The 26406-nt window shown below is 52.2% G+C and overlaps 2 protein-coding genes across 2 annotated transcripts; one reads left to right on the forward strand and one right to left on the reverse strand.

Annotated features, from left to right (window-relative positions):
* Positions 1–2459: 2459 nt before the first annotated feature.
* On the reverse strand, positions 2460–16674 carry LOC128272015 (histone-lysine N-methyltransferase ash1). The gene is made up of 7 exons (XM_053009723.1): positions 16451–16674; positions 15661–16366; positions 6752–14960; positions 5550–6676; positions 5263–5475; positions 4553–4618; positions 2460–4300 (listed from the first exon to the last, which is right to left on the reverse strand). Exons 1-7 carry the CDS (start codon positions 16672–16674, stop codon positions 4133–4135), a joined length of 10713 nt encoding a protein of 3570 aa, XP_052865683.1. The 3' UTR covers positions 2460–4132.
* Positions 16675–20369: 3695 nt separating this feature from the next.
* On the forward strand, positions 20370–23440 carry LOC128275231 (lysosomal alpha-glucosidase-like). Its single transcript, XM_053013655.1, has 3 exons — positions 20370–20478; positions 20566–21294; positions 21363–23440. Exons 1-3 carry the CDS (start codon positions 20370–20372, stop codon positions 23270–23272), a joined length of 2748 nt encoding a protein of 915 aa, XP_052869615.1. The 3' UTR covers positions 23273–23440.
* Positions 23441–26406: the final 2966 nt, after the last annotated feature.

Genomic DNA, 26406 nt, shown 5'->3' on the forward strand with positions numbered 1-26406 from the left:
TTGAAAAAATACTCTTCGCCAAATCATTCCCCGCGTGGAGGGCCGCGGTCGGCACCCGAGAGCGGTTGATGATCTAATGTGTCAATTAATTTTTCAAATGCCACCCTTTTGCTTCGCGATGATGCGATGATTAAAAGTCATAAATTATTAAAATCCGTATTTTCAGTACGTATTCCGACGGTGAGTTTTCCGCACACGGGTGGACACAAGCGACCGATCGCGTTTGACACAATGCGTTTTGAAGTACTCAAATAAGAAGGAGTCATTGCGGATAAATGTCTACTGTTCCCCAAGTTTTTATACAAAAAGACAAACACGTTGGTTGGGGTTAGAAGTTGTTAGCAGAACGAACACTAACGTTACATTGTCCGTAACCTTATTCAATATTGTTCAAAGGTTTTATTGCAGTGCGATTCAATTTGAATATGAAAATAACACTATTCAGTGATCAGCACACGTAATTAGCATTCATACTGCATAATTCTTCGATTTCACTGATCGCGTACGCGTGTAAAGCCTAACGATCGCGCACCACACGTGAGTGCGATATCGTCGTGCCTGGGCAGCTTCACTGGCGTGAGTCAGTCGCCGTACGTACTACTACGCCCGGCGAACTCCCTGAAAACTCCTCTCCGGCCCCGCTGTGGACACTTTCGGGCTCCTGAGACGAGGGAACGACGGAGGAGTCCACCGAGAAGAGGGTGCGAGAATATTGATTCGAGTTCTGAGGGTCGCTGAGCACCTTGGCCGCTCGGCGTCGTCACGTCTTATACTTATAATACGCCCCTGAATCTGATATAACTCTCGTGATGGTACATCTTTGCCATGTGGGACTTTCGGGGTTGTGAATTCTCGATTTTTCCGATTCAGTCCGTGTTAGTCACAGACCTGTTCTGGTAACTTCGCCACAGCATCTGGAATGAAGATGCCGATAAGTTGAACAACTTGCGAAAGGTCCCCGTTCGGGGAAGATGCGCTTATCTAGATGCGCATAGGAAAAACCCTCGCAATCATGCGTTGAGAAAGTGACTCAAAATTTTATGCGTAATGCGATTGTGCTCTGCGTTAATGCGTATGTACTTTTTTTTATTAATAAGATCTGAGAAGTTAATGTACATTATCCTGGTTCTCATTTACGCCCTCCGTACTACAGCAGGATTCATCGCTAGGACATGAATCATATCGTGTGAGGCAATATAAAATCACACAACCCGGTAGATGAACGTATTACGAAAAAAATCAGAAGCTTTGCTGTGTTCGGTTGTTTTGGGGTTTTCCAGAGATGAAAACGAAAAAATAATAGGGTTCCATTACCTGTCAACGAGCTTAAAGCTTAATAAGTCACATGCGCCCCTTTTTTAATTTTATTTAGTACAATTACAGTAATTTTATTTCTTCTTCCAGAATTTAGTACAATTTTGAAAAATTTCGCGTGAAATGAAACATTTCAGTTGAAATGCGTAAAGCTTAGCAAAGTTAACGAGCTTTGGCTAGACTACGTTATGCTCTCTTAGTATTTTTTCCAGCTTTATACCAAACATTAATATTAACATTTGTTCAATGAAATCGTTCGTTTATTACTGGTTTCGATTCTTCAACCAAATTCCCGAAACCAAGTTCTCTTCGCCTAATGACAAGGGTTTAATAGCACGACGTCACCACCATAGGAAACAACGTGGGAAAGCGAAGCAACACCTTCGCCAGGAGTCATGTGTGACCTACTGAGGCGGGGGTCATAATGCATACCTAATGACTAGGCCTCCCCCGAGATCGAGATGGACAGATAACGCCTCTCTATCTCGCTCTCCCCGCACACACCCCTTTTGGTCGACGACGGTTACGTCACGATCGAGCAAGATCATGATACAAATCCTAATTACAAGCAACTAATCCTGAAGGGGGTGCACCGGGGACACAGATACGAGGCTTACTCACTCGGCTCTCTCGGTCGATCGTGTGATCGTGCGATTAACCGCCCCACGCCACAACGTACGATGACGATATGGTCCGAAAGTTATGACGGAATCAATTTACATGAACGCCGCACCCCGAGGAGAGTGGATAGACAGCCGAAGGATCGCCAACTCAACGATCGGTTCGAGGAACGAAAAATGTTATTGCGTATCGCGCAGAATTTAGTCATCATTGCCGCGCACGTACCGTGGCGATGGCATGCAGCGTTCTTCCCTCTTGACATTCGGCATTCGAATTTGTAAATCCGTGTTTGCGCTGCCCATTGACGGGCTGCGTGTCGTGTCGAAGAAGGGTAATTAGGTGTTCCGATCTGCCCGACCGTTTGCAAGTCGTGTGCGCTAGCCAAATGGCCTTTTCGGAAGCTGTTGATGATAAACAGTGGAAGTCAGCAAACAGCGCCCAGACAAAGATATTCCCAAAAATTATCTGTTTTATTTATTTTATATACATTTGTATGATCGTAGAGATGTGTGTTTGCGTAATGTAATGTAATGTCACGTGTGTATGTACAAATCCATTCGTCTCCATTAGCACCAAACGTAGTAATGTGTGTCTCTTTTCGCTTTTGCAGCTCGAGATGGCGCGCGCGCAATGAAAGCCTCATTATTTCTTCCGCGGTAGTCAATCTCTAATATAGACAAGAGAATATACTAAAACTGCCCTCATTCATATGTATACTTTTATATACAAGTTTTGTTCCAACTTCAACTTTACACGAAGTAGTGTTCTGAGAGCTCCTTTCTCTTTTCGTCGGTCTCTTCTCTGTTTCCTGTACAACAATTTCGAAATCCCTATTAAAGCGTTTGTTTAACCGCGTTATGCTGTCGACTGTTGTGGCCAATGGCTTCCCTCCGTTTCGGGCATGCATAGCTGCTCATCATAGATATAAATTAATAAACTTCTAATTGCTTGCAACAGACTTTCTTCTATCATTTCGCTCATATGTAAAACTTTTCAAATTTTGTGAAAATCTAATTTATCGCCTACTCTCTTCCGCTCTTCCTGCCTCTTTACACAATGATGCCTTAGTTTACAGCCAGTCCTATCTATTCGATTCGAAAGCCTAAAGTATTGCAGTCCTTCCGGTGTTTGCGTGTATGTGTGTGTGTGTTAATTCGTGTTTAGTTTCAAAAATATCTTCAACGCGAGATTATTGTGCCTCGGCGTTACCCACTCTACTCATCGAGCGAGACCACCAACGCACAATGTGGCCTTACCTAGGTGTGTTCTTATTCTATCGTTTTTAAAAAAGCTACCAAAAAACAAAGCACATGAAAGGCGTATAAATAAATAACAACGTGGGGCCTCGTTTTTTTTTTCATTTGGGCTGTTGGGCACGGCACGCAAGTGCGGTTTGCAGTTTGCGGTTTGAGATAAACGCGAACGCGTTGGGCGAAGCTTCCAAGAGGCGGCACTGACGCTTACTGCATATTATCTGCTTATTTTTGAATAAAGAAACGTCTAACAACTAAACCTTAAAAACGATAAATAGGGCATATAACGTCCCAACACGCAAAGGTACATCAACGATACACGGGAGTGGAGTTTAAGCAGTTACGGAGAGCGTCCGTCCGTAAGCACTTCGTCCATTCTGAAGTCGCAAATAAACGCAAAACTAGAATCTCGAATGACACTCTCGTTCATGTGTTACAATCAACCAATGTTACTCTGACTACTCTGATCCTATGTGCGCCTACTTTGCACGGGGCAACTTCATTTGTAATAATATCATTTGTATTAGCGTGTGTAAATAAAAGTTTAATGTCAAATTACTAGTAGAATAAATAAAGTACAATATCATCGGTTGCGAAATGTGTTGGTTTAGCGCACATCCTTACTCCGTTATAAGGTGTTGTTACGTATAGCAATAAAAAAACGGATTGAAACAATCTTTTCATTTACATCAGTTGCTCTGCCTAGAGTAGTGAATGACTTTAAAAGTTGACTTCTTCAACATATGACATAGTAGTAGCAGTTGCACCTTTGGCTGCTCAAGATGCTTTCGAGCTCGTTGGCTCCCAACGATCCAGATCCAGCGAGGGTGAAACCGATCGAACGCCACACCGACGGACGGATGTTTTTGCGGCTGCGGCGACGGCATTCAATCGTAGCATCGCTTCCATTTGCGACGCCGTTTCCTCCTCTTGCGAACCCACTCTCAAATAATCGGCACCGGGGTCGAGTTGTTGGTCCGTCGCAGCCGGGCACCGCGCCCGGTCAGCAGGTAGGATATGTCGACCACCGGCACCGCGCCCGGATTGAGCGCCAGCTTCTGCATCAAACGGGACAGGACCTGCTCCAGCCGGTTGCGCTTCTCGGCCAGTGTCTGCGTGGTTGGTGAAAGAAAAATGGGTGCAACACCAAACAAAGCAAGAGCATATTAATTGTAAATCATGTGCCTAAATCCGCTTCATTAACAGCATCCATCATCCGTTTTCAAGTTAATTGTTTTTGTTTTCCGTTCAGCCGGTCGATTCAAGAATAAGCCTGTGTCGATAGATGCCGCCACAATGGTCAGAAAACAAAAGGAAGGAATGAAACGAAAAAAAAAACTGGAAACTAATAATCGGGGCCTTACTTTTGAAGACTTCACCTTAACCTCCGGAAGCAGAGGCGCAAGGGATCGCTCTGCGTACGATTCGGTCTTACGATGGGAGGGAAGAAAAAGACAAAATGGAAACAAATGTTTATGTTACGAGACCTCTCAACAGCGTAGTCGGCGACGCATGAGTAGAGAGAGAGAGAGAGATGATCGAAGATGATGAAGGTGATGCTTGTGATGCGGTGCAATTCGTTATTTTCAAAATAGGTAAGTTATTTGAAAACAATAATAGTATGGAAAATACCGTTCCCCGCCGATCGTGTTGAATTTATGCTACTGAAACCTCGCGGATTAATGATAGTTAGAGAAACTGAACGGCGCTTGCCAACGGAAGTAAGTGTAGCGAGCTGCTATCTTCAAGGTCTGTCAGTTACTACTACTTTGTCATGTCGCTACCTTCCAATGGGTTCTCTGATTGCCTTCGACTGCTTCCCCTTGACGACCGGAAAATTTGAATTGTAAAATGGCTTGCTAACCACAGATCACAGTATGAAGGGGAAAGTGTGCCATCAATTTACAACGCATTATCTTGCTAACTGTTTTATCAATAAACGTACTTTTTTATAGTAAAAATAACAAAAAATTCTACATTAAAGTGTGTTTTATGGATGTTTGCCTTCATGTTGGATGAGTGCAATTAATGAACAAAACCGAGCGAAAGAAGCACGCCGCTCCGTGAAACTCACCTTTGGCGGTGGTGGCAACAGCTGCACGATCGGTGTCATCTTCTTCGAACCGATGGAGTGACTTCCTCCGCCATTACCACCGATACCGTGGCCACCTGCCGAACCTAGCCCCACAACCGTCTGTCCACCGGTGCCACCGTCGTCCTTTCTGGAGCCTTTCTTCTGCTTGTCTCTGATCGACAGCAAATGCGCCAACGAACCAAGATCATGTGGCTGCGGGGAACAATTAGGGAGATCAGATAAAAATCCACGAGCAAACGAGCCTCTCACGTGGCCGGCAAACTTACCGCAAACGTTTTCGCAATCTTGAGCTTCTGTTCGAACTTGTGGAACGCGTACGACTTCATGCAGACCGGGTGCGAGTGGCGCGAGATTTTCGAAAACAGGCGCGCACTCTTGTCCACGCGCAGCTCGCAGATGTAGACGTGCGGCTCGGCGCTATCGACCGGCCGGCCCTTGCAGAAGGTGACCGGATCGAGCACCCAGCACCGATCGACGACCAGCTCGATCGGGATGACCTCGTACAGCGGCACCCGCATCACCTCGTTCGGGTAGAAGCGGCGCGTCGGCTCGTGGTACGTTTCGTGCGGCCGCAGATAGTGGTGCCCGTACACGAACCGCCGGCCCTCGCCATCCTTCCACAGGCTCTCCACCCGAAAGATGTCGCACTCGCTGTACTCGATCTTGCCGATCGTTTCGTACGTGTGCTTCCGGACGGGCGCCCCGGGCCCGTCGGCCGGATCCGGGTCCATCGGAATGTCCCGCAGCACGTACACCGTGTCCGTTTGGCGGATCTGCAAACTGCCCCGCATCAGCGACACGTAGTACTGGTAACCCTCCTCCGTGAACTCGTTCAACGGGATCTCGTAGTTAACGGTCCGAGGTTCACACCGTTCGCACAGATAGTTGTCCACGTTCGGGTCCGCCTTCGTGCACTCGATGTGCTGCCACACCAGACACTTGGAGCACTGGATCATCAGGCCCTCGTCCTTGAACAGCCCGCAGATGCAGCGTATGATGTCCTCCGGTTGCTCCTGGCGGCGGCCACGCTTCGACTTTGGCGGCACCGTCTCGTCCGGTTCCTTTTTCGGCACGAAACCACGCAACAGTTCGTTGTCCTCGCCGATGTATGCCTGCAATTTTGGCACCTGTTGGGCCTTGCAGGTGTAGTAGTGCGATTTGAGGGCCTCCGAGGCAACACCTTCCGGTGAACTGATACCAAAGTACTTGATCGCGTTGCTCAGCATGATCAGCAGATCGTCCTCGAACGCCTTCGGTAGCCGGTAGGCACCCTGCTCGATGCTGGCCTCGATCTGCCCGAGATCGATCGGCTTCGGGATGCGCTCGTAGTAGAGGGGCGTTTTCTTCTTCGACGGTAGCTGCAGCTTCGCAATGTACGGATGTCCTTTCTCATCTGGAATGGATGCAAACGAAAACACACAACATGATCAGCACAGATTCAACGTCGCGCGGTCCGCGTCGTACTTACCCTTCAGCGTGGCAATCTCGATGCAGATCTCCTTCAGTGCCACCGCAATCCGCGCCGTCTTCTCCAGCTCCGGATCGTCCTCCACAAAGGCCAGCCCTCGGGTGCGAATGTTCCGTGGACAGCGCAGGGCAGAGATTTGGGATGCCAGCGAGGGTTTCCCGGGGCCACCGTTCGCTTGGTCACCGGCGACGGTTCCACCCAACTCCTGACCGGGCGATACCAGACCACTGGCGGACGAGCTCGTCCCGGTGCCGGATGCCGTCGCCGCTGCCGATGCCAGGGCCGCCGTGCGTTCTTTCTGCTTGCGTATTTTGTTGAGATTGCGCAACAGGAAGCAGTGATGCTCGACGATAAGACCGCGCTCCTTGGCCGTCGGTGGATGAAACGTTGGGATCGGTGCTCCGTTCAGGTGCGCCATGGGTTGGTTCTTTTTCGCTTGCCGTTTACGCGATCGTGCCGCACTGCGGGGACTCAACTCTACCACCAGTGCACCCCCTGAGGACGAACTGCCGGCACCGGTCGTAGCATCTCCACCCTGAGCGGTGGCCCCCGTCGGTGCTGCTTCTCCGTTTGCACCCTCCGCCATTCCCAAGCCCGACGCCAGCAGCGGAACTGGTTTGATGCGCTGCGATTTCCCTCCGATCACGCCGCGACATTGTTCGGACCCACACCGGCACGGTTGTCCCTCCGAAGGGTTGAACAGGCTAAAGTTGTAATCGTAGCACAGTTCCTCGTACGGGTGAATGTCCCGCCCAGCGAACAGCGCCATCCGAAACAGCCCGTTCACGGACCACTTTTGCATCTCGCAGTTCGGGGCGCACGAGTGATTCACGAACCGACAGTCGCTCCCCATCCGGTGGCCATCGATCACCAGGCCCCCGTCCAGGTTCAGGCAGTAGTGGTGCGTATCGTTCAGGTAGAGCGACCGCATCCGCTCCTTGAACTCCTTCTCCGTCACCACCTCGCCGAGGTACTCCATGATGAAGGTGCCCTTCCGGATCGGTTCCTTCGACCGGATGCCCCAGCCCTTCTCCTCCGTCATGAACCGCTCCAGCCCCGGCGCGTACTCGTGCCGCTGGATGCTCGTGTTCTCGCACCGATCCCCGCACGGGCAGTGCTCCGGGACGCACTCGGTGTACACCATCCGATTGAGGCAATCGTCGCCGCACCCACTGTCCGCCCGGCAGTTGCACTGCGGGTTGTCCGTCGACGGGTTCGACTTCACGTCGTAGTACACGTTCGTGCGAATCTTCCGATAGTTCCAGCTCGGCACCGCACTCCGTCCCGGGAGTTTTCCGTTCTCCTGCAACAGCCACAGATCGTACGGTAGTTGAAAGTCGCGCACCGTCCGCCGGAGGAACCGCTCACAGTAGGCGGGCGGTGGAAGGAGTGTTTCCGGTGGTACCTTTGGCCCCGCACCGCCACCACCGGTACCGTCGTCCTTGTAGCAATCGGAAAACAGACCCGCAGCGATGTACTTTTTGCGCGGTAGCTTCCGATTTGCTTTTGGCAGACCACCAGCACCGGAACCGGTACCGGTGGCCACGTCACGCCCCTCTGTTGATGAGGCCGATGGTGACGGAGTTTCCAGGAGACGAAAGAAATCCGACGGACCCTCGTCGGGTGGCAGTGGATCGTGTTCCGGCTCTTCGACGCTGCTCGCTGGCTGGACGGCGTGGGCCGTTTCTTCCGGATCGATCGGTTCCACGATCGGTGCCGCGCTGAGTCCACGTTTATCGTTGGCACGTGTAGCGTGCCCTGACGTAGGGGTCGTTTGGTTGCTCGTCGTCTCCGCAGAGGGCACCGCGACCAATTCCTGGCCACTGCCGCCGGTGTCCGCTTTCTTCAACTTTTTGCCCGGTTTTTCGGCCAACTTTTGCTCGCGCAACGTTTCATCGCTCTTGCCACGCTTCAAGCGGGACGACAGAAGCACGGCACACGGCATCGTCATTGGAAGGGCGGATTTGGTGGCGCTTCGGCCACTGCTTCCGGCCGCCCGGGGGCTTTCGATTGGTTCGCCAACCACCGGAACCGACTTTCGTCCGTCTGGTCGTAGTTTCTTTCCTGGCCGGCCTGGCGTACCAGCGGCAATGGTCCGGGGGCTTACGGGTGGGGACGAGAGTGCAGGAGAAAGACCACGATCGGGGACTTTGGCCGCGGCAAGATTCGAGATTGCGAGCGGGATCGTTCGAGGGCGACCACGGCCCTGGCCAACGGATTTGGGCGATTGAGGTGTCGCGGGTGCCTGACTCGGTGAAGTGGTCCGGGGCCGTCCTCTGGGTCGTCCGGGAGTTTTTGGTGAACTGACTGGCGGTGGTTCGGACGACGGTGTGATCACGGACTGTAGCCGGGAGATGGAACGCGAATGGACCCGCTTCAGCAGTGGCATCGAATCCAGTGACGTCGAATCCTCATTGTGATGGCCAGCGGCGAGTCCCGCTACTGTGCCGCGTCCGGTGACCGGATGTCTTCCCTGTTCCTCCACCGTTCCACTAGCGCTGCCCGATGCTACTGCACCAGTCAGCGGTAGCTTGCCGATCTCTGCCGGATCGAGCGCCATCGAAGAACTACGCGTTCGGCGGATCACTCCGGACGTCGGCGATATGTCTAGCGTAGTCTCGGCAGCAGAGGACACGGGCCGTGCGGCCTGCTGCTCCCTGACGGAGGCTTTCTTCCCGACGGCGATCGACGACGATCTTGCCGGCGAGAGCTTATTATTTTCCTTGTTCTCTTTCGCGGCACTTTTGGCGAGGCTTTCGCCCAGCTTGACGATATTCGGAAGCCTCTCGGAGGAGGCCACCACGACGGACGCGGATACGCTCTTGCTTCGGCAACGTCCGTCCTTTCCCAGTCGCTCTCTTGCGGTCACTGCGCCAGCTTTAGCCGGCGATAGACGGTGCTGCTGCTGATTGACGGAGGAAGATCGTGAGATCGACTTCGATTTCGATATTTCGGCTACCGCGGAACCGGAACCAGAGGACACGGATTTGGTCACTCCGACCTTCGATTTACCCTTCCGACCACTCGGCGACGAGTCGTCCCTCCTTAGCCTCTCCAGCGAGCCTCGATGGTGGTGCGGAGCCAACTGCAGATGCTCAGAAGCCAGCGGATTGATCGACTTTCGGCCACGGCCACCACCCGTTGCCGGGGGCGTCGTTGCAACCTCGCGTCCACCAAGTGGCAGCTTGCCCTGAAGCTTCTCCAGGCTGACCACCGATAGCCGCGGTCGTCCGACGCCGGCCCGTTCGATGAAACTATCCGTCGGTTCACCAGCCTTCGGAACTCGCTCGCAGGTCGTCGCCTTCGCCCCGGAGGCCTCTTTCTCCCGCATCCGAGAACGTTCCGCTTCGGTGGGTACGTGGCGTGTTAGGTTCGAGGAATCGAACAACTCCGGCCCGAGTTCGGGCTTCAACTCGAGCATACCATCCAGTTCGAGGGCCGCGCCTCCCCCTTCACCAAGCTTCTTCTTCTTCTTCTTGACCGTCGGGAATCCGGTCCGGTTGGGCTTCTTGCGCTTCTTCTTCAGCAGCAAATGGTGAGCACCGGTTTTGGTGAGCAGCTTCTCGAGTACCTTCTCCGAAACTGACCCCGTTACGGTGGCAAGCAATCCGCCCGCAGTGCCACTGGCCCCGGGTTGACCTGCCTTCCGCTGGCCAACGGTGGTGGCAAGCAGATCGTCGGCTGATTCGAGCTTCGTTGCAATGGTGCCGGTCGAAGCACTACCGACCGGTGTCGTGCCTTCCTTGGTTAGGCGCGGTGAATCGAGCATTTCCACCTTGGCAATCAACGACGGGATGGAGGCGGCCGGTGGAATGGCCAGCTCCAGATCAACGGTCGGTTCAAACACTCCCGGAGGCGGCCCACTGCCGGACGATGGAAGAATGGAGGAAGACGATTGTATGACCGAGGGCCGCGAGGGCGGCGTCGAACGGTGATGGTGGTGATGGTGATGATGGTGATGGTGAGCGGTCCCAGCGGCAGGGTCTGAAGCACCACCGGAACGATCTTTCGATGAGGACGCCGCCGGGTGGCCAGCATCCTGCTGCTGCTGCTGCTGTCGGTGATGCTTTTTCTTGCCACCGCCACTGGCCATGGAAGCTCCGGGTGTCATGCTGGCGGCTTCGCTCAACAGTAACCCTCCGGCCTTACCGGGCTCACCGAGCAGACCCACGATCGAGCCATTGACGATCGTGAGCGGAGAATCGCTCGACTTAATCTGCTGCAGGTGGAGTTCATCGACTGGAACGGGTCCCGGTTCGGGAGACTTCAACAGATGCCGCTTTTTCGGGGTGACGGCTTTCGTTGCGGTCCCAGAGAGCGTCGATCCGACCGCTGCCGATGCCGAGCCAGCCGACAGTCGGCCTCCACTGCCAAACGCACACGGATTGATCACCGTGTGGCTTCCGGCGACGGCGGCGGATGCGGAGGTCACGCTCGCGACTCCACTACCACCCGTTTCGTCCACTCCGCTATTGTTGTCGCTATTGTTTCCCTTCTCGCCGGGAGTCAGCAAATAGTGCCGCTTTTTCAGCGGCAACTTGTGATCGTCGGGGCTTTGCGTCGGGAGTGACTTTTTGTTTCGTCGCTTTCCGGTTCCGCCCGTTCCAGCTGGACCACCACCAGGGCCCAGAGCACCCGCTGTACCACCGGCACCCGCCATCGAAGGTGACTCCGTGGTCGTCACGTGTTCCGAGGCTTTCCGTTTCTTTACCGAACGCTTGCTCTGGTGCGGCTTCCCCGATGGAGGTGGAGGTCCGCTCGTCCCAGCCGATCCCGCCGGGGTCGCACTGGCGCTTTCCTGTGGGACACTTGCTTCGACTGCCCGGGACGGTCCGTCACCGGTGGCAGTATCGATACGGCAAAGTACACCGAAGCTTTCGCTCAGCCGTTCCACCTCCAGGTTGATCTTCGCTTCCGTGCTTGTAACTTCACCCAAAGTGCTGGCGTCTTTCAAACCGGTGGCCATTGCGCCGCCGACGCTAGCACTCGTTGCACCCGGAGCGACCGAGTTTGATCGCAAACGCTTCTTTCTCCGTCGGCGAGTGGCGGTCGGGTGCTTCGATCCGGCCGATCGGCTACTGCATCGGCTCATCGTACTCAACCTTCGCTGCCGGATCTTGCCACCGGCACTGGCACCGATCACACCGTGGCTTTTCACCGACATCACCTCCAACCGATCGCTGATGCTCTTCCGACGGCTTCGCTTCGAGCAGACCGATTTCGTAGTCGCTGCCTTCGGTATCGTGCCGTCGGCGATCCGGGCCAGCAGATCGATTGAACCCACGAGACCGCCGGCAAACGTGGACGTGTTGGACTTCTGGAACCGCCGGCTGCATTCCTCCGAGTTTTTTATAACGTTCGCCCTCGAGAGGGGCAGCTTCTTGACCACCTTTCCGTTGCCGCTCGCCGTTTCCGCCTCGGTGGTACTTTCGTCTTCGTTGCCCCGCAGTAGGTACGCGGCAAATGCATTCTTTGACCCCACCGTCGAGCTGCTGAAGCTGTAGATTCCGTCGGAAGTTCCGCCAGTGGCCGCCGGCGGTTTGCCGCTCACCATCGAGCTGAAGACGGCGGCGAAATTGTTGACCGGCACCAGTGGCTTGGTGGCGTGACATTTCGGGGCCAACAGCTGTCCCAATCCGGTTGCACTTTTTGCGGCCGCCGCAGCCGCTTCTGCTGCCGCTTTCATCTGCAGCTTCTTGACCGACGGTGGTCGTCCCCGCTGTCCCGGTCTTCGAACGACACCACCGACGATTACTGCACCAGCAAGCGGGCCGCTGGCGGACGATTTGAGTTTCAAAGCTGCCGAAGCCGTGGCGGCTACCGAAGGCACCGGAGGAGCAGCAACCGGTGGTTTCGGTTTCGTTGCCGTGACCGCCATCGGTTTCGACCTAAACCTTCGGTCCGAAACTCGCCGCACTTCGTCCTCTTCCTCACTCTCTGCTGGGGCCGCTTTTCTTCCACGACCCGGTCCGGGTTGCGCCGCTTTCCGTGGCACACTTTTCGGAGCCTGCACCGGCTGTGTTGGTTGCTTCGAGGCCACCGCACTGGCACTCCGTTTGTTGGCCGCCGCGTTTGTCACCCTTTGACGCCTTCCATCGGCTTGCTCGGCTTTCTTGCCGGTCGCCACTTCGTCGCTGACGGGATCGGAACAAAGCGATTCTCGGCTGTCGGCACCGCACGGGTTGCTACTGGTGCTCGTGCTGCTACTGGTGCTGGAGCTGTCCTCGTCGCTCGTACTCCCGAGCGTCAGACCCGCAAGCAGCATAATGTCCAGTTCGCTAACGCTCGATGACTTGCTCCCGCCAGCGATCGCCCCGCCGCCGGCATTATTGTTCTTGCGATCGTTCACATTATTATTGTGATGCTGCTGCTGCGGGTGCTGCGGATCGGTTGCGATCTTCTTGCGCCGTTTCCGGCGCACTTGCTTCCGATGGCGCGTGCTACAGTCACTGCGATACCCACAGCTCCGTGCTCGCCCGTAGTCACTCCGGTAGCCACCGCCACCGGCCCGACAGCTGCGCCTCGATCGTGAACTGTAATCGGACTTGTAACCGGACAGTCGGCTCCGGCCACCACCGCCACCACCCGTTGCCACGCCACCGTAATCGCTAATGTATCCGCTCTGCGATGCGAGCCGTTTGCTGCAGCAAATCGTCGAATGGCCACCGTCGCTCTTGTAACCACTGAGCCGTGGTTCGTGGAACTTTTTACTAATATCGATCTTCTGCCAGTGAGGATCGAGATGATCGTCGGTTGCCGTGGCGCCCCCACCGGTTGCCCGTTGCGCCGGATCCTTCGCTTTCGGGGGCCGCCCAACGCCACGCTTTTTGGCCGACCGAGGAGGATACAGGACCCGTTCGGTGGCGTACGTGTTACGATCGAGGCAAGATGTAAGCGAATAAGACGTGCTACTGCTGTTGCTGTTGATACTGTGGACATTGCGGCCACTTCCGGAAGCTCCTACCGAAGATAGTATCGCTGGTGCAGTTCCAACGTAAGAGGGAGCCGCCGCCACTCCTGTGGCCCCGGAAGATCCTCCTGGAACGATCGAAGCATCACGTGTTTCGGCTTTGTTGCGACGGGACGAACTAGCCGGAACCACCCCTGCGGGTACCAGCTTCGTCTTCTCCGTCTTCGGAGACCCGCTCGAACTGTGCGTCGAAAGGATGCCCGAGTCGGGCGACTCACTGACAACGCAAGGAAGGACTTTCGGCACAGCAGCCAGGCTGGATTTCGGAGGACGACCACGGCGTCGCACGATGGTCGGTGGGGATGGTGCGGTGATCGGTGCCACGATTGGTGACGCTCGCTGGTCCACCTTCGTCAGCAGGCCACCATTCGTGAGGGGCGTACTTCGACCACCACCAGATCCCATCGAAGGAGCGGGTGATTCGGTCTTTATTTTACGCACCTCCAACTCAAGGCCTCCGCCCGGGCCGGGACCGGCACTTCCTATTGCTGGATCGGCCGCTTCATCCACCGACGACGCGGACGACGTGGACGAGGATGAGCCACCCGATGACGACGAGGAGGACGATGAAGAGGAACACGGAGAAGATCGGCCACCACTGGCGGGTCCACTGACCGTAGCCCCTAACGCTCCTCCCGTAGAGCTGGCTCCCACCACCGTGCTGCCAACCGAGCCCAACATTTGCGTTTTGACCACAAAATCGCGCAACAAGCTCGAAGTGTACTGCTGAGTCGGGCCCCCGGACAGTCCGCGGATACTTTCCGCATCGGAACCACTCTCCACACGCCGGATAGCGGCACTAACCAGTGCCGGAAGTTCGTTGTCGCTCGAACCAAACCCTCCTTCGGCGTCACCCGTCAGACCGTCGTCTGCACTGACGGATGTCCCACCGAGTAACGTCGTGGCGGTGGTGTTTGCCGACGAATTGAGACACGATTTGGCCGGCGTGGACGTCGATAGTGGTGGCCTGATCAGCATACCGGTATCACCCGTTAGAAGACCATCTTTTCCGCATGCTCCAAAATCGCCACCGAACGCGCCAGGGACGCTGATCATCTTTTTGGCACCCTTCGAAGGGTGCTGCAGGGTATACGCTTTTGTGACCGGTTCCGACGAGCTGGAATCCGTGTCGGTTGAATCGTTCGTGCGACTCCGGGCTCCCCTGCTACTGCTGCCGCAACTCGGTGCCGGTTTCTCGTCATCCTCGTCGCTGCTGCTCGAGGACACGGTCAGATTCGTCTAGACGGAAAAGAAATGGCGAAAAAATTACAAAAATGCCAATTATTTTCTAGCGCAGCAACTTTTCAAGCTTAACTTAGCAACCCTCTTGGGAAAGCAACGTATCGTCAATGGTTGCCAACGATAACGGTAGATGAAACATAAAGTGCCTACTAGTGCAATGGGAATGTTTTATTTTCTACCGATTAAAACCGAAAAGTGTCAGAGCGAAAAGAAACATACGTTGAACAAACTCATTCATGTAAACGAAGGTTATCCGAGTAGACTAGCTTACGCGAAATATTTCAAAAGTTAAAATTGTTTATATTGCGCAAAGTTGTTCACTCGGAAAACCCTTTTCTTTCTTCCGCGCTTTACTTTCCTGTATACGGTATTATATGCGCGCAACAGAGTTCTAAACTTGTGCTTCCACGTTTCTGTTATTTTTTGCTCTCAACCATGAAACTTGCTCCGTACCGTAGCGTATACGGTAGCAAAATTAATTAAAAACTTTTGCATCGAATCTATGCTCCAATTTTTCAACGAATTTCGGTCGAAGTGCTCCTGTTGCCTGCCCCTCAAAGGACGACCTGTAGAGTAAGTTCACTTCTACTGCAAAATATGCATCGCAAACATACGCACGCCACTCATTAGCTTGGGGAATTCATTTTGGTCTACAGTACCGTCGCAATAAAAGCCACCATGCACCCAGAAAGCTTACCTTCTTCCGTTTCAGCATCTTTTGCTTCTTGGCAGCCGTTCCACCGCTTCTTGTCGTGCCCATCATCGTTCTTGCTGCTGCACTGGTGAGACCTCTACCAGCTGACTTTTTACTACCTTGTTGCTGATCGCCCGCAGTACTGCTAGAGTCACTGTCGCTGTTGCTTGTGCAGGAGGAATAGGACGAACTGGGCGAACTCGAATCACTTTCACTGACGTTCTTTTTCTGTCGACCGGACGAAGCCACGATGCCACTGGCCGGTGATCGTTTCCTCATTTTGGCAGAATGCGTTCGACTCTCGGTTCCCAACTTTCTTCCATCAGCAACCTTGGCATTCGTCGAGTGACGATGATGATGATGATGATGGTGATGGTGCGAGTCAACGGTGTTCACGGTTGCTGCCCGGCCTACCGCCGACTCCATCATGGCACTCTTTCCATCACAAATAGTTCCCGCACCACCTACGGAGCCCGAAGCTGACGGTCCACCTTGCATTGGCGGTAACGCGCTACTTGTTTTGCCGCCACCATCTCCGACATTCTGCTGAGTTTGGACATCCGCCGGCGATGGTACCCGTGGCTGTTGACACGTTTGCTGATGGCTACCTTGCACGGGAGACCCTCCGATCGTCGGGGAAGGCGTTGGTGTGGCATTGGATTGGCTTCGAGGAATGGCTATCTTCATTCGAAGTCCGGCACTATCGGAACTGCAATGGAAGAACAGTCAATTGCTGATTAACATATTGCGACAAAAACCAAGAATAATAATAAATGTCCCAGGTTTATCTTACCTCATAACACTAAACTGCTGCGGCTTCTCGGGTGGTGGGGCTCCACTACTACTCTTCTTGCTGCTCGTTTTGCTCGTGGATGCCGAGGAGGAATCGGAATCGCTGGACGAGTCCGACCCATCGTCGGAATCCGAAGACGACGAAGAAGAGGAAGATGATGAGAGGGGCGATTTGCTATTATCGGCCGGATTCGTGTCCGCCGAACTGCTCTTCACGGTTGTCATTTTACATTGATTGTTGACCTAGTTGCTTCAACGTAGATGCTCGATGGCCGAATGTTTGAGACCACAATGCATCCAACCACCATCCAACAATAAGCGTTTCAATTCCGATCAAGCCATGCACACGATAAGTCCAATATTTCAGAACTGGGCCAAAGTTCAAGCATAGCCTAGAATGCAAAGGATAAGACAAGTGTTAGAAACTTATATGTTCTCACACATTACCAACCGAACGTACATAACTAATGGACCCCGTGTTCGCAGCCCGTAAATTATTCGACTTACAAAAGTGCACCACATGAAAGTGCCAATAATTAATGTGGGAAGAGGCGTGACGAGCATTATGATGGATAACTGTATGAATCATCCATTGGAAGCTTCAATGCTTCTGCGAAGCTATCCTTGAGCCCTTTCACAAACTTTTGGCAGGTAGCCAAAGTAAACGGTCCACACACCCGCAATGACCACGGGCAAGGACCGTCCGATATCGTCCATCATAACTTGGGATGAAGGAGTTGGAAAAACGGGCTGAATACACAGAGAAAACAGAGGGTCAGCAAACGGAACATGATACTCAAGGTCGGGTACGGACGAGTTTATGGGCTGAGTGGAACTATTTGCCCTTGGATTACATCACGTAGGCAAGTGCCGGTTGAAATTTTCGAATTCTTTCAGCTAATTATTTTTAAAGCTGTCACAGGCTTTGTTTCATTTTCCATTTTGGTATTGTTATTGGAACAAATTAGCTCAAAGCGCTAAGTATGGCTGAGTTTTGACAGACAATAACGACTTTAAGCGATCACGGTGGCCTCCAGTTGTTGGATATGACATCATTTCGAAATTCGATGCCTACCTTGTTTCTAATACGCAAAGGAGGCTAATGTGTTGGATGGGAAACGAAAAAATTACAGCAATCCGAGAATATTGGTAATATTGAATTCAAGGAATGAAACATGCAACTTTTTCTTCAACTTCATGCAAATTAAATCAATTCTGCACAAAAAGAATTGCACGAAACGTGTGCTAAAAAGGTTCTAGCTCAGCAGCAGCAGCACGAAGCAACAGTAAGTTTGCATGTTTCGTTCACATTCACCGCTAACCAACAAATATCGATTTTTCTTAATTCCAGCACACAGACAACCTGTATGCAAATGTTCATCTCCAAACGCAACACCGACAACGGCAACTACAGGAAAAACCAGTAGAATTCCATTGAAAACGGAGACAAATATTTAGGTCATATCAGTTAAGCGATGTAACACCATTCGAAGGCGGAAGATTCGGACAGCCACTGGGCAGGGCGGCCTTTCTCGTGTTGTTGACAAAGTTGAATAGTTCAAAATACAGCAAAAAAGCATACAATGGGTTAAGTTCGGAGTAATTAATAACTCGTGGCAGGGGAACAGTAGTATCCGATTTCGTCCCACAAAATTAGGACAGGTTTTAGTTCACGAATTCGTCTTTCAAATACACGTTTCTGATGTTTTGGGAACTAAAAACACACCAGAACCTCCGCATAATAATGCCGTTTGGAGCTTTAAGTTTTACCTTCTTACGGACGAAGAAAACCACACGTTTGCTTTGATGACTGCGGCGTAGTTTATAACCCACTGGCTCGCTGCTGATCGAAACACCAAACACAACACACGTCAAAAACACGTTGCATCGGATGGCGCATATTTGAATGGTCTTTCCCAACACACCAGCGATGACAACAGCGGGCACTGTCAGAATTAGGCAGCGGGAATAACAAACGAACGTTTGTTTTGTTTTAAGTAATCTCCAGCAGGCGCGGAACGATACTTGATTCGATAAACATCGCTTCGATTCGATTTTCACCGCGATTTCGACCGAAATTTTCGGGCGGTCACCTCGACGGACGTCTCACTCATGCTCCAGTGAAAACTACTCTAAACCGCAGCTGGCAGCTGATGCGGACCGTGCAATTTGGAGGGAACTACTCTTCTTCTCACCAACTCACACGCATTCTCACGCGCTCGACTTTTACGCCTTCCTCGACGACGACAACCTTTTTGCGATCCGTTCAGCTTTAATCAGTAGCCGCCTTTTTGGTGACAATATTGCTTTTCCTGTATTCGATGATGCTCGGAACGCTATGCATTCGAAAAGCAACATTAAAAACACTCTCCGCGAAACCATTCATGCATGTACACAGTGCACACACGCACACACACGCAGCTGAAACTTCACGTTTTTTTTATAAATACCAATTCTAAAATGGCGTCTCACCGCCAGACGGCGATATACCGTCAGATGGCATGCGAATTCACTTTGTTGCGATACAGTGACGATGGATTCGCAACAAAACAGTGAAAAAACTCACTACGCATATGCGCACATAGTAAAAGAAACTGTAATTGGCATACTCGTCGCTCGCAATTATGCGCTCCACAAAATTATGACACCATCACCGTATTCTGGGTTTCACATTCGAAGGTCACCAAAACGGAACACTGCAGGCTTGGCATTGCTTTTTCGGGCAACATACCTAGCTTAAACCGAGCACTCCATCGACCTTTGTTGCACTAGATTGATGCGCTCCTAACGAAAACGATGCCAACAAACCGCGGACGACGAATTTGGGACCGATTTTTTTATGCCGTCACTGCACGCACTTTCGACTCTTGCCGTGCCTCATCGTTCACCATATGAACACTTAGCGAAAAGATGCTTCTGACATCATAATATTTACACTTAGCGCACAGCGGCCATGTCAACACTAAACACCACCCAAAACGGGGGGAGATTGTAAGACTGCTGATGCTGTGCACTTTTATGTTCGCCCCCGAACCCGAACGCGAATCTTCCGCTTCGCGATCCTGACGATAGAAAATATTTTACCGTTCCCACACAGCTCAACAAAACTTGCTGCACAAACACAATCACACAGACACACACACTGAGAGGTCAAAACGCCACAGCTTCGTTCGATATTCTTACTGCCATCGGAACGGATGTCTGTTCCATGTCGTTGCTCTACGCAAAGTACGTTGTTTACAATTCTCCTTCGTAGCACACCAGACACCCTGAAACGGTCAACGAACGCACCATCTGTCGATATTCTGTAGAATGTCACTCGCGGCTCGCGTGACAGGAAAATGACAGCCGTGAATGTCATTCGCGGCTGTGTTTCGTCGTACAGCAACCACTTTCTCAGCTCCGAATCTCACGCCTTCTCATATTCGCCAGTGAGAAGCGACCGAGCGTGAGCTGGTTCGATGTTTCATTCGATGTTTCTATGTTATTTTTTGTTAGCTCAGTAAATGGGCGGGAAACTTGTTGGTCCAGACAGCATGGTGACTGAAGTTTCAAACAAAATTATTTATTCACTTTGTTCTAAGTAATTAAAAGAGCGCATTGGAAAGAAACGCAAACCATTCATTGCTTTCACCAAAACAATTACGTCTGGATACCATCACTCTAGGATCGACTAGACGAGGCGGCGTTATCTTGCCCTGCGCCCAACAGCAAGCCGCCTCTGGCTGATAACGTATCTCCGTGCGCCGTTGCGACCGCTCACCGTCGGTATCATATATCAACGATGGCAATTAATGTGCAATCACAGTTTCTACTGACAGTTTATTGCTTGTTCCCTGTGCCGTGCTCATCGTTGATTGATAGACTAAGATTAAGATTTAATCAACCCCGGTCCAGATATTGATTTCCGTGGATAGAAAATGGTTCTTCGTCAGGAGGATGAAAATGTGCCGAAAGCGCCGTTCGGTGGGAATTCCATGCGGACGATGATACACTACGACGCAGGCGTTATACCAGAGTTTGATAAAAGTGAGCTCATCGTTTGGGTCGTGTTGGGATCGCATCGCAGTTCCGCAGGTTGATTCTTACGGTTCTTTCCTTTCGTGTTGGCCTCAGGACCTGCTTTCATCCACGTGCTACTGCTGAACAAAACAATACGCCTGTTTGTGGTCCTCGCCGTGGCCAGCGTTATCGTGCCCGTGTTTGCGTATCTGTTTTTCTTCTCCAAGGAAATCGGTCATGGCAGCCAGCGGGACATCATTGGTACCTGTGGCCATCCGTCGTTGTATCACGTTCCGTGCGGCTCGACTAACCTTAGCCTGTCCGAGTGTCACCAGTTGGGCTGTTGCTATACTACACTCGCCACCTGTTACCATTCGTTGCCCTCCGAACACCAGCTCATCATCGGTAGCGATTGGGTCGTGGGTGCTCCCGCCATTTTGACTCCCCTTAGAAGCGCAACGCCGTATGGGCCCGCTCTTGGTGAGGTACGCTTTGACGTGTTCGTGCCCGACGATGGATCAGGACGGCTCCGGTTTTTGCTATCGAAAACGAATGCTACTGTCGCACGGGACACCTCCGTGAAGGTACTGGAAACCGCGGATGTACAGGTGCAGATCTACAATCCCACGTTCTTCCTCGAAGTGAAACGTAAAGTGGATCAAGAGGTGATCTTCTCAACGGCCCGCGGTCCACTGATCGTGACCGAGAACTTCATCGAGTGGACACTGCATCTCGGGGCGGACATTCTGTTTGGGCTCGGTCGAGCATACCTGGAACCGGGCAACAAATACCTGCTGCTAAACAGCCAGAATTCCTCCGCCATTCCGATCGTGATGGGCTACAGTAGGTTCAGGGGCCACACTGGTGGACACCAGACAGGAAAGTACTCACCGATTGCTTATTGGTTTCAGACGCGAAGCTTAAGCTGTTCAATGGCGTCATCTTCAACACGCCCGGTTTGACCGAGGTGGAAATCCTGGGCTCGCGACTTATTATCGTACGTGCGCAGCTGGCTGAAAGCTTCGATCTGCAGTTCTTGGCTGGCCCCACTCCGGCCGCTCTCCTGCAACAATCGAAAGCGATCCTTCGGAACCAGTATAGCCCGCCCTACTGGTCGTACGGAGTGCACGTCTGTAATCAGTCACCGAAGCGCAACCTCACGGTGGTCCGCCACGATCTCGAGCAGCTGCTCAACCAAACGATCATGTTCGATTCACACTGTCTCCACAACGATCAGTTCTGGATCTCCGACAACATGGCGCTCGACAAGGACGTCGAGTATCTCATACAGACGCTGAGGAACGCGGAGAAAAAGTTCGTCCCATCGCTAGTCCTTGCCGTACGCTACGGGGGTAATCCGAGTTTTATTGACGCCCGCGAACACGGCATCCTGCTTCGGGCGCGATCGACGCTACTACCCTACCAGGGCCGGCTGCGGAACCGTACCGTGGTGTACATCGATTGGCGTACTTCGCAAGCGGCCAACCTTTCGGCGTGGTTCGAGTCGCAGTGGCACAAGATCGCCAACCTGGCCGCCGATGGATACACACTCGAGGAGGTGAACCCACGCGATGACCGAAACAATACCTTGCCCGGACCTGGTCAACTGGTTTATCAGCCGGAGCAGCTAAACGCCAGCCTGCTGGAGCTTGTTCCGTGGAGTACCGTGCTGTCGGATAGTGTGCAATTGGTCCTCTCGCAACACAACCGGATCGGAGTTGGCGCGCTGGAGACCGTACAAAGGCTGGCCGCATCGAATGCACTGCTCATAGCGGAAGGACACGATGTGCACAGTAGGGCGGCGCTATTGCCCTCCAACGTATCCACCAGTTGGATAGCACTGCGCAGTGAAGTCGATCGTATCATCGGCCTCTCGGTGGTGGGCATCAGCTTCACGGGAACACCGGTTTGTGGTAACGGTCCGCTGGAACGGCCAAACGTTGCGGAAGAGCTGTGCATCCGGTGGTACCAGTTCGGGTCACTGCTGCCCCTGTTCCGTGTGTCTGCCGATCGAACACCGGACCGGTTCAGTCGCTACGCTCAACGTCTGATGCATGCGGCCCTCCGGAGACGGTTTGCGCTTCTTGAGATGTTCCACACCCTGATCCTGGAGGACACGGCATACCTTCGGCCCATGTTCTACCACTACGAAGAGTCCGCTAACTTCACGCTTGAACTGTGGGAACAGTTTATGATTGGCGAGGCACTGCTGGTGGCCCCCGTACTGCTCCCGCAGATGACACAGATTGCGATTTACTTTCCCGACACGTTCTACGAGCTCTGGAGTGGCCAAGAAATGCCAGCCAACGATGTCCTTCAATACTCGGTGGTCGATTCCGATCTGCCGATGTTCTTGCGGCCTGGCTTTATCCTTCCCGTTCGTGACGTCGTAGAAGAGCACACCAGTTTGGATGGCGGCCGAGTCTCCGTGCCTGTCTCCGTGGAACGTTCACGCCTCAAACCGATCACCCTGATCGGAGCCTTCGCGTGTAATGTCCGACGCTGGAAGTGTTCCACGGTGGGACACGTACTCTTTCTACCCGGCTTCCAGCTTGATTTCGGCGTAGATCTCGACGAGCAGATTGTGGTCAGTGTTCGAGCACACGTGACCGCACCGGAAACTGCTCGCCAGGAAGCGTGCTCCAGTTCGGCAACCCTCAATGCCACCATCACCAGCCTTCGCCTGTACGGCCACCCGAACTACAGCCAGCCCCTGGAGTACGCCGTCGAGTACGACTTTTGTCAGGAGAGTACCAAGCGGGTGGAGCTCCCGAATGCACACCGCAAAGGACCGGCAGATTTTTATGGAAATTTTTCTTGAAAAACGCACAGCTGGCATAATACGGCGAGGACATCGCACTGCGGCCGGCAACACACGGTGTACCGCAGGCTGTGTGGTGATTTTTATGGTAATTGGACATCTTAATATGCATCCCCATCGACGGGGATAGAGAGAGCCGTCCTTTTGTCGGCTGTCTTGCGTAATCGAGAAAATCCCCCTCCAACGCATTAGATGGTCCAATGGTCGATGTTGCCGCATTGTGTTTTCGAAATGAGAAAACTAAATAAAGAAAACCATTTTGCTTTCGCTATTTGGTGGGTTTTCTTTTGTCGGTTTCAACAGATTCTGAAGGTTCTGCGATGATGAGGCACAGAAGACAGTTAATGAAAATTTCTGGCCACTTGGCCCGCAAGCTGGAGCAGTATTATTCAATGTTCGCTTCGAGAAGATTAACGGAATGAACCCGTCGTTTGCCGTCAATAGAAATTTATGATAATAATTACATTATATCTTTCCCCACTCAGAAGGAGAGGCCCATCAGGGTTGGCCTGTGACTCCGGCTATAAAAAGAAAAAGGATCATTGCACCGCAAATTATTTATATATTGATGCATGAAAAATGTCACGCCGCAGTGTCCGCATAATCTCCTGATGGTCCTTGCGTGTCCCTCTAGCGTGAGACCATAGTGTTTCCAGTGCACGCAAGGACGATAGCAATTTCGTTTCTCATTAAATGGCCGCCGAAATGAAATTAAACCGCTGCCCTCTCGAACCGACTGCTTCGGTAGCCGCCCTTTAACGCGGCCGTTTCGGTCGGATAGCTAATTTATGCGAAACCATTAACCCTTTTACGGTTCATCAAAAGAAGGTACTACCGCGGCCGGGAAGGCAAACTCCAGATCGCGGAATAGATCGACGTGGCCACTGTGAGAATGTGGCCACTTGGCGGCTGGAGGCTCAACATTTTGGCAGGACACACCTTCAGGACGCTATTCCTGGGAAATGGGCGCGCATAAGTGGAACTCATCCGAGATTGAGCCACGGATTCATTCGCTCGGCTGTTCGGCGATGTGCCTTCAACATTCGAGGGCGCAAACTCACCAAACCGTCGCCCGAGTGGGAGTGCGAGCGTCGAAAAGGGGAAAAGGACGACCGTGCAACAAGTGGTTCTCCGACGACGACCTGAAGTCGGCGGGAAACACGAGCTGGGCATGGGCAGCATGAAAAATTGTGGCCGGCGTCTGATGGCAAGTTCAAGTTCGCATCGCTTTAGACGACCCTAGGCCGCTTCTCGACAGTATCGACTTTAATGAAGAAAATATCCCACGCGTACGTGCGCGACGAAGCGAACCACGAACTTTGGACACGAGGGTTAGTCCGTTTTCCGGCTGATGGTTATGGGACGAAAAGCGAACGAGTGGGTTTTAATGGACACCAACACGGCGGGAACTGATTTTGGTAAATATGTACAATCGAAAGGTAGGCCCAACCGGTTGGCCCAAACGGAAGACAAAATGGAAGGCCAATAAGTTTTTTCCGGTAAAGGTTGGCGGTGCGTTATTTCAAAGAATTTTAAGAATTGCTGTGCAATCTGGTCGTACGGTTTCGAGAGTTTGCCGAGATTTTCTTGGACTCACGTTCTGGGAGCACCGTTAACAAAACACAGAGCCTCACATTTTTATCATTTCTTAAATTTATTTCCGTGGCCGCAAGGATAAATGGTTTCTCGTGAAACATGAGCCGGCTTGGCAAATCGTTGTACCACCACCATGTGTGTTTTTCATTCGGTCTTTGGGCTTAGGGATTGTACGGTGTACGTAACTGTCGACAAATTTTTCATCCTCGAGTTTCGCCCTTTGATGCTCTTTCCCTCTGGACCCAGATCCTCATAGTCCGGAGTGTCAGTAATCCGCGTATACTAGTAACCGACGCTTTTTGCTCGCGTGGGTTTTACTCAATCGTTGCCGGTGTGTGGAAAATTTTCCAGCGCGCGTGGCTGACATTGAGATTTGGAGTGATGTTTAGGCGGGATTCGGCAGTGGCAGTTAGGTGTCCCACTGTTCGTTGAGCCGGAAAAGCTAATCCTTTTATTACCGATCGTGCGCAGCTTTTGAAGCCCGACGTCGCACATAAAAGCTACGAAATGGAAATGGCGTGGAATATTGGAAGCTAGAACCGAGCGGTGGGCGAGTCAATTTAATATCCACAGTCGTGTCGAGACGATGGATCACTCAATGATGGCCGATCTATTGAGAGTCTTTTCTGGTGCGTGTTTTTGGAGGCGCGTTTCAATGGATACCTAACGCTTCGTTATTTTTGCTGAGATTTTCATAAACTGCGTTCCTACAAAAACGCCCTGGTTTGGGTGAAGGTTGTCCTCTGCCCTTTTCACGCAAAGCTCACGATGGCTGAACCCCTCGGATTTTTCCTACACTTACGTTCGTTTTGATCTAGTTGGCTTGTTGTTTTTGAAACCAAGCAAGAGTGACAGGAGATGGCAAAAGTCAGCAGCTTGCTGTTTTATGGCATAACTTCAGGCGGTTGGGAAACCGTCGGTACACGCCGGATTGCGGTTTCTAATGGGGCAAGCAAAGAGTTTTTTTGGAAGTTATTAAAGCTAAAGTTAAAGTTGAACTAGAATCCTCAACCTTGGAATACTGCCCGAACGTGCGGAGTGTTCTGCTGCCAAAGGCAACGTCACGACCTACGGTTCCATTTCGAGGTTTCGTGGAACTGTTTCGGATCAGGAATGTCCCCTACGCGAACTGTCCTGTGTCCTGTCCAACGCGAACCAATCGTCCTGGCACACGCGGTCCGTGTGTCGTTGGGAATTGATGATCCGTGAAATCGTTCACGAGAGTGGAAGTAACGAACGAATGGGGCTAGTTTATTTTTAGCACCCCGGAAAGGAACCGGTGTAATTCTTCGTACCCTTAACTAAGTATAACCATTCGTGATAATCTTTTTTCAGATTGCCAAAACGTTTTCAAACTTTATAAATTTTAATTTAAAACATATAAACAGTTCTGTCTGTTTGAGGCCATTTCATCGGGTCATATCTTTGAGTGGACGATTTCGAAAGAAATAAAACCCTTCGGTCTAATTCGCAGGCCGTCTCCGGATGCTTTTAACTCCCCCTACTTCTCTTTCATTGCCCACAGGAAATTAAAAACT

The sequence above is a fragment of the Anopheles cruzii genome, chromosome 3 (genome assembly GCF_943734635.1).
Source record: "Anopheles cruzii chromosome 3, idAnoCruzAS_RS32_06, whole genome shotgun sequence".
Taxonomy (NCBI): domain Eukaryota; kingdom Metazoa; phylum Arthropoda; class Insecta; order Diptera; family Culicidae; genus Anopheles; species Anopheles cruzii.